At 41.9% G+C, this 8,708-nt stretch overlaps 1 protein-coding gene across 1 annotated transcript in view; it reads right to left on the minus strand.

Moving 5' to 3' along the window:
* Positions 1–3,037: 3,037 nt before the first annotated feature.
* The window catches only part of LOC109933639 (glycylpeptide N-tetradecanoyltransferase 1-like), a 63,679-nt gene continuing 58,008 nt past the window's right edge, over positions 3,038–8,708 (minus strand). Inside the window, exons 11-12 of the mRNA XM_020532662.2 lie at positions 5,541–5,678; positions 3,038–3,465 (exon numbers count right to left, since the gene is read on the minus strand). Of these exons, the coding sequence (XP_020388251.2) occupies positions 3,445–3,465; positions 5,541–5,678 (159 nt within the window). The 3' untranslated portion in view covers positions 3,038–3,444. The remainder of the gene's footprint in view (positions 3,466–5,540; positions 5,679–8,708) is intronic.

Here is an 8,708-nt window from a genome sequence, read left to right on the forward strand (position 1 = left end):
ACATAAGGATCTGGGTGCCCTGCTACATGAATTACAAAAGCTAGGTTTGCAGGTGCAGCAAGTGATTACGAAGGCGACTAGAATGTTGGCATTTATTACAACAGTAGTTGAATATAAAAATAAGGAGGTTCCATAACTATATAGGGTCTTGTGTTAGATCACATGTGAAGTACTGTGGTCACCTTACTTTAAAAATAAAGCTATAATTGCATTAGAAGTGGATCAGAGAAAGGTCATTTCACTGATCCCTAGGACAGGCAACAAAAAAATTGCTAGAGAAATTCATCAGGTCTGGCAGCAGCTGTGCAAAGTAAACAAATAATATTTGGGGTCCAATGGCCCTTCTCCAGAACCCCAGAATGAGGGGGTTACCTTAAGAAAGGGAACTTTTTCTCTTGGGGGTTGCTAGTCTGTGGAATTTTTTCTCAAAGTACAGGAGGAGACCGGGTCATTTAAAACATCTAAGATTGAATGGCGGGAACAGACTGGAATGTGGAATTGAGGCTAGAATTAGATTAGCCATGTTGTTATTAACTGGTAAAGACAACAACGGAGAATCTAACCAACTCCAATTGATAATTAATGACAAAAGGGAACTCAGAACAAGCTTGGTATATCTAGAAAATGACAGACGATGGTCAACAGAACACAGGAGAAAGAGAGATGATGAGATTCATAACGATGGAAGTGCCAAAGCAGAGTCTCACTCTATCACTGTTGCTGTTGTGAAGTATTTACTTTGTATTTTGGTGTGATACTTAATAAACTCTGCTTTGATTAAGAAGCGAGGCCTGAACCTGACCAGTCAGAATTGGTCACGATCACAAAGCGAGATGGGTTGAGGTATACTCTGTTGCATTTAGACCATAACAGAATCTGGTATCTAACAATGAATGAAAAAGGGGCCAATCCCAGTTTCTAAAGTCATTGAATAGGAGCGGCAGAGGCAAGGTTTACATTTACTCTCATACCTGGGGCTCTTAAAAAAAAAAAAAAAAGCACCTTCTTGAGTTAACTGCTAGCCATTCGAAAGCCAACTGCATTGGGAGGGGACTGAGGTCACACGTAGAGCCAACTGTGTCAAGACAGATTTCCTTCTCTAATGGACATTAATGAACTAAGTCGGTTCTCAACAAGAGACTCCATGGTCATTTTTTTAATGCCAGTAGGGGAGGTGATGTCACTGGACTAGTAATCCAGAACACCAGTCTAATGTTCTGGGGCCATGAGCTGGAATCCCACGATGGCAGATGGTGAAATTTTAATTCAATAAATTCTGAAATTAAAAGCTGGCCTAATAGCAATCATACTGAATGTCAATAAAGCTCACCTCGTTCACCTATGTCCTTTTGGGATGAAAATCTGCTGACCTGACCCAGTCTGGTCCACACATGACTCCAGATCCACAGCAATGTGGCTGACTTTTAAGTGCCCTCTGGCAATAAATGCTGGCCTTAACTGACAATGCTCTTATCTCAAATAAATAACCAGTTCTCTAGAATTTAAAAACTGAATTCATGCTTTCAAACTGGTAGGAATTCATGCAATGATATCAGATAATGCTAAATGTGAACCGCTAACTGTTACTCACTTCAAAGATACTGTCTATCCTATTACATATTTCCAACACTTTTGGTTTTCATTTCAGATTTTCAATATTTTCCTCTTCTGTTATAGAAATTCATCTTCTTTGGTTCCAGTTTTCACATTACTAATCAAGTGTCATAGCTACTCCACTTAGGTTACAGTTGGAATGCTAACCAAATATCAAATCATTACAGGATAGGTCCTACATGTAAATAGTCTTTAGTCACATTGGGAGGGTTGAAAGAGATGAGATACACTTTTGTAGACAAGTGCTCATCATACAGCTAGAAACAGAATAGAGGCACACTGCTGGTTTAGTGAGTTATGTCGAGCCTTTCTCTTTTACAGCAGGTACATGTTCAATATAGGGTAGTTTCTGGAACAATGTAAAACACAGACCCTGAGCGTGATAGAATGTTATACTCATGGTCATAAATTACAGAAAACAAAACTGAAGGTGGTTTACATTGAAAAAAATAGAAAAGTGTTAAAAACTAAAGCCATTTCAAGCAGTTAGCAGGATCTTAGCAGTTTAGATCCAATGAAAACAGGAAAGAAATCCAACTGACTCAGATCTCACATGGAAAATGCAGGTCCCAATATGGTTCACTGACCAGGTTCTACTAAGGATCACCAAACTTTACCATTTCCAACCATACTTAGACTTAGAAAGGTACCTGCCCCTACAACACAGGGAGTGACACAGCTAATCTTTGGATTGTATACAAAGCATTTTAGAAGCAAATTTGTATTGTGAATACAGCATTCAAATCAGTCACTTTAGAGATTTCACCACAATGCAATGACATTTAATTCTCATTAATCTGTGAAATTTATAGTTATCGCAGGAGAAAAAGAATGAATAAAAAGACAGTAAAGAAAGACAGCAAGCATGTGACTGAGAGAACGACATGATAGCTGCCATCCACATCAGACAGAGCATGGAAGGATTACGCATAACTGAAGAGAAAGCGTGAGCACCACAGTCCTGGACTGACACAGATGTGTGTACACACACACACACAAACACACCCCCTGTCCATTGCATTGTTGACTGTTGGATATTGCAAAACATCTGGTTTCCCGTTGTTAATGCTGACTTACATTAAATGTTATGTGTTTGCAATTTCTGGTAGAAAATTTGAATGTTAACACAATGTGTTACCCTCACTCCTGCACATTACTCTTCACACATTTAACTCTAAATACCCAATTAAGGAGTGTAGGCAGGACTTCTTGGAAATCTGCAGTTGCAGTGTGCAGCATCCTCTTTAGAAACTCCCCAAAGTACAGAGAAAATTCCTGCAATTCTAAAACCTAGAAACACCCAGCAAAGACAACACACTGAATTAGAAATACTGCTCAAGGCTGTTTAAAGTCTGTTTACAAGAGAGACTGCCCACATGCTCCACAATTAGGAAATCATCCACTGAAAAGAACTGTACTCAAGTTAAAATGTAAAGCAATTGGAGTCTTAGAGTTTTAATAAATGAGACACACTGTAGTTGATGCAATGTTTTTGGATGAGAGAACCCATGGTCAAATATATCTCAAACAGAGATATAAAGAAGCCTTCAATCTTTGTATACTTGTAACATTGCGTTTTCCAATCAGACAGGTTCTAATCCATTTATTAAAATCATGTATAATGCATATAATCTTGATTTGACAGAGTTGGGCAGGATAGTAAATGTCTATGGGATGGTATAATCTGTAAACTCTCGCTTTGAAATCCACGAGCTCCATTCCCTCCCATTTCTTGCAATCTTCTGAATTCAGCGGTGTCAGACTAGGGGTCAGCGGACTTTCCCCGATATGGCTGATTGGTGGCTTTTTCCAGCTCCGGTGATGGCAAATTTACTGCAACACAAGCCCAACCTACAAAGAAAGAACAGCATGGAGTCACCATGATAGCGAGAGGCGGATAGCAGGAGTCACTGTAAGACCGACCCCTCCGTTCCCCTTTCAAATGGAGACAGTATGGAGCCAGGTGGCACCTAACTCCAGGAGAAGCCACGCACAGTCCCCTTGACAGTTTCTACTCAGGAGACAGTAGAGGTATCTGGGCCCTCCACCTTACCTGCCCCCTCTAACCCCTGGAAGTTCAGACTGAGAAGGGTCAACTGGCCTCCGTCAAGGAGACTCTCAGCATGTCCCAGAGGTCACCAATCCAAACCTCCAGGGCCAAAAGGCTCTATTACACAGCAGGCTCCTTTCACCCTATCTTTGGAAGAGGATAGCTCCGTGCATCACAGCAGGAGGGAGAGGAGAAGGAAGGAAATTATACAGCGGGTACACAGGGGGGCCACAGTAATGTTGTGCAAATACTTTGTGTTCTGTTTTGTCCATAAAATCTAGTTTTTCACCTTACATCTGGCTGTCCAAATCTCTATATGGATCCCAGATATTTTGTTGCGCTCTGCAGCATACTCCTTGGACAGCTATGAGGCGCAATGATGGGGTCTACGATGACTGTGAAATAGATGATGTGGGAGCAGGGGTGCCAGTTCATGAGCATGGCCCTGGCTCTCAGACACCATAGGCCCTCCCCCTTCAACAATGCCTACTGCTTAGCTGGCTATGAGTGCAGGAGTGCTTATTTCAGATTTCAATGTTGGTGGGGGGGACTTGTACTCCTGCATTGACAATTTGAGTTCATGACCATTGTCATTTCACTGTGACTGGTTTTAGTGCCACCCTCATATCAACTCAATTACCCTGCCCATTGTGAGAGTGCGCGTGCACGGCTGTTCTCAACACTGCACGCTCTCCACGTGCCTCACAACTGAAATGACAGCCAGTGGTCTCTGCCACTACATTAAAGAATGACACTATTTCTTGGTCATCATCGCAAAGGTAATTATTTACTTTTAGCATTCAATTACCAGATAATATAAATACTACTTCCAGTTAATGGTTCACTTTGATGAAGATTTCAAATCCCACAGAACTGTAGTTAAAAACAAGTCAGTCAGGAAAAGCTGTTCACCCAGAAGGGAAATATAAGCGAGAAGTTAGTTATTGGGTAAGGACACTCAAATGAATAGTGTAAAAGAGACCGAGAAGAAATCCTGTGTTACTGAGAGACAAAACATTAACTGACGTAGCTAGGTGAGAGTTATCTTGGGAAAAGAAATGACAGACAACTCTGGGCATAATAGGGAGCGACAGGAGGGGAAGGAATGAGATAGGGTGAGAAGAGATATGTGTAATCTTGTTGAAAAGAGTGTGCAGGAAATGAGATAGGATCAGGCCAGGCTGTAAAGGAGTCAAGTAGGGAGAAGGACCATGGTTGTGATTGTGGATTAGGATCCAATTGTAATGGTAAGCTCAAACAGCATAATCAGAGCAAGCTGTAAATATGAATTAGAAAATGCTGGCCAGTTGGTGGCTGGCTTAGGCAAAAATTATCAAAATATCTGCACATCATGTCACTCCTGTCCTATCCTATTCTGAGTTTGGTTCCACGTTAACTCAATGCTTAGCAATATATTCAGCTTAGGCAAGAGTAATGAAGATAAAGGAACCAACAGACCTGACCTGATTAAAGGATTGGTTATTGTACATACTGCCCTCTCTAAACACAACTCAACACTAAAATTGCCCTACATAATTCAATCATCGTGTGGCTTCTGCTGTATGCCAAATTGCTGATGTGTACTTGCAACTCAACTGAGAAGACACAAGAGTAGGCCGCTTTGCATGTGTCACTATTCAATAAGGTCGTGGCCTTAACTTGTTTTCTGCCTGTCCCCTTAACTTCAAGCCCCTACTTTAGAACTGTTCTCTCCAGTTCTACATTCCCTGAATCACTCAAAGCAAGCCAATGGCCCAACTTCAGCAGCAGCAGATCCAGACCTGGATTCCAACGAAGCCTGTTTTGAAAAAGAGCTGACAGTCAGTATACAGAGAGCATCAGGCAATGCACATTCAAACAGCTTGTTCTGGGTTACCTTCTCAGCAGCCATGCTGGGGCACTTCCAATTGTATAGATAATACTGCAGGTTGCCATCTCCAATTCCAAATTTCAGCTTTTCTAAAAAGGTTTTGTTTTCCATGAGGTCCAGTGCATTGAAAACATCAAATCCTTTCTGTTAAGGCAAAAAAAATGTAATAGAAAATCAGACTCAGAATATTGCTGCCTTGAAGTATTCAGACAGGACAAACACTTCCATAGAAATGTCTAACAATTAATACACACATCCAATTAACACAGGATTTAAAATGTTTTATTTTTCAGTTTAAATATACAGTGCCAGAAACAATCACTCCCAGAGCATCAGAGACTACTCAGACCCCTAGTTATCAGAATAGCTCACAAGCCAACAACCAACACAGCTACTGACAAATGTAAAGGATCCCATACTCACAACCAATAAAACAAACATAATATCCAAATATCACGCAAGGACTGTGAAAAACATTACATAGGCCAAACCAGAAGAAAACTGACAATGAGAATACACGAATACCAATTAGCCACCAAGAGGCACAACCAATTCTCAGTGGTCCCAATACATATGGACAAAGAAGGACGTGAATTCGACTGGGACAATGCATCCAGAATAGCACAAGTAAAACAGAGACATGCCAGCGAATTCCTGGAGGCCTGGATTTCCAAACGGAACTCCATCAACGAATACATTGAACTGGACCCATAAACAAACCACTGAGAAACAGAACCGGAAGTGATGTCAACCACCCCAGCAAACCGAGTATATAATAAGCGGGACCGAACACCAACGCTTCATCAGAGGTGCACTGACAATGCTACCTAGCAGGGTGATGAAAAGTCTGCAATCAAACACACCAACTCTGTGAAGAAGTCTACAACCTCATCCACAACTCAAACTACAAATCTTCTCAAAAACTTTAAACACAAACAGAAAATACATTCAGCAAAGTGTGTAGCCCAAAGGCCCTCTTGGTTTCATCCCCAGCCTCACTCAAACTACTGTGGGGGGCTTTTCCCATGTCACAGCAAGTCAGAAATCCAGAGAACGCAATGGTGTTTTCAAACAGGTCCTGTGGCGGCTTCTTCAGCCAGAGTGTGGGGCTGGGATCTGTCTCTGAAAGGCCAAAGGTTTGTGATGGGCTGCTGCTGCACAGTGCTCTGAACGAACTGTTTATTCCGATCTACCTCAGTCAGCACGCATTCAAAAATCTCTAGAACAGGCCAGGAACTATGACTCTTTCTAAAGTAGGTAGAATTGGGTCTAGAAGGATAAAGCACCAAAACATGTGCCAAAGGAAGCTCTTGGAGGAAGAATGGGAGTTGGGCAGGGAAAGGAGAGTGACAGTTTACATATTATGTAATAAATTGAACATAAGAATTTCATGCTGATGTAGTCCTTGGTAGCTGGCATAAATGGTCTGAGACCATGCACTTTGACATCTGAAGCCTTCAGCCAATCATACAGAAATACAGAAGATAGGGCCAAATGGCCTCCTCCTGCTCCTTCGAGCCTGCTCAGCCATCCATCATGATCACGGCTGATCACCCAGCTCAATAGCCTAATCCTGCTTTCTCCCCATAACCTTTGATCCCATTCGCCCTGAGTGCTATATCTAGCCACCTCTTGAATACGTTCAATGTTTTGGCATCAACTACTTCCTGCAGTAATGAATTCCACAGACTCATCAATCTTTGGATGAAGAAATGTCTCCTCATCTCCGTCCTAAATGGTCTACCCCAAATCCTCAGACTGTGATCCCTGATTCTGGACACACCCACCTTTGGGAACATTGTCCCTGCATCTACCTAGTCTAGTCCTGTTAGAATTTTATAAGTGTCTATGAGATCCCCACTCATTCATCTGAATATGCTGCTGTCAAGTGATTAAACAGAGTCTGAATCTCTGGATTGATGCAGGCTGTTGCACAGAGACTGATTAGCCATCTGCCAAACATCTAGAAACTCTCTGTCCTATAGAAGACAATGGGTAATTATGGAGGGGTGTGTTTTTCTGACTGACGGTCTGTGACTAGTGGTGTTCTGCAAGGATCAATGCTGGGACATCTGTTGTTTGTAATTTATATAAAATGATCTGGATGAAAATATGGGTGATCTGATTAGTAAGTCTGCAGACAACAAGAAAATCAGTGGAGTTGTAGATAGTGAGGAAGGTTGAGAAAAGATTACAGCAGGACATGGATCAGTTGGAAAGTTGGGCGGAAAAATGGCAGATGGAGTTTAATCCAGACAAGTGTGAGGTTGCATTGTGGCAGGCAAAATGCAAAAGTATACAGTAAATTGTATGACACTTAGGAGCATTGATATACAGAGAAATTTGGGGGTGCGAGTCCATAGCTCCCTGAAAGTGGCAACGCAATTAGATATGGCGTGCTTGCCTTCATTCATTGCAAGAGGCACTAAGTACAAAAGTTGGCAAGGCACACTGCAGCTCCATAAAACTTTAGTGAGGCCATGTTTGGAGCATTACGTGCAGTTCTGGTCACCAACTACAGCACTGAGGAAGTTAACCAGGATGTTGCCTGGACTGGAGCTGTAAGGAAAGATTGGACAAATGTAGATTGTTTTCACTAGAGCATTGTAGGCTGAGGGGTGACCTGATAGAAATATATAAAATTCTGAGAGGTATAGATAGGGTGGAGAGGGGGCAAGTTTAAAGGAGATCTGTGACACAAGTTTTTTTTTTTAAATGCAGAGTGCTGGGTGCCTGGAATGTACTGGCAGGGGAGGTGGTAGAAGCAGATATAATAGCAATGCTCATTCAGACAGACACGAGCAGAGAGAAGAGGGACACAGACCACATGCAGGCAGATGGGAGTAATTTAGAATGGCATCATGGTTGGCATAAACATGATGGGCTGAAGGGCCTGTTCCTGTGCTATACTGTTCTATATTCTATATATGGAGTTCAGGGGCCCAATCAGTCACTTAGACTCAATTTAACAAACTGTCAATGCTTCTAAGACTTGGAGAAGAAAGATAATGTTCCTCTTGATCTCTGATCCATCCTAACCTAGTATCTGACATAAGAGACTGAAGTTTGTCCATCTGCTGAAAGATATCATATCTTTCTGGTATAACAAGGTGTAGAGCTGGATGAACACAGCAGGCCAAGCAGCATCAGAGGAGCAGGAAGGCTGACGTTTCG

This window comes from Rhincodon typus, chromosome 30 (genome assembly GCF_021869965.1).
Source record: "Rhincodon typus isolate 14 chromosome 30, sRhiTyp1.1, whole genome shotgun sequence".
NCBI lineage: Eukaryota > Metazoa > Chordata > Chondrichthyes > Orectolobiformes > Rhincodontidae > Rhincodon > Rhincodon typus.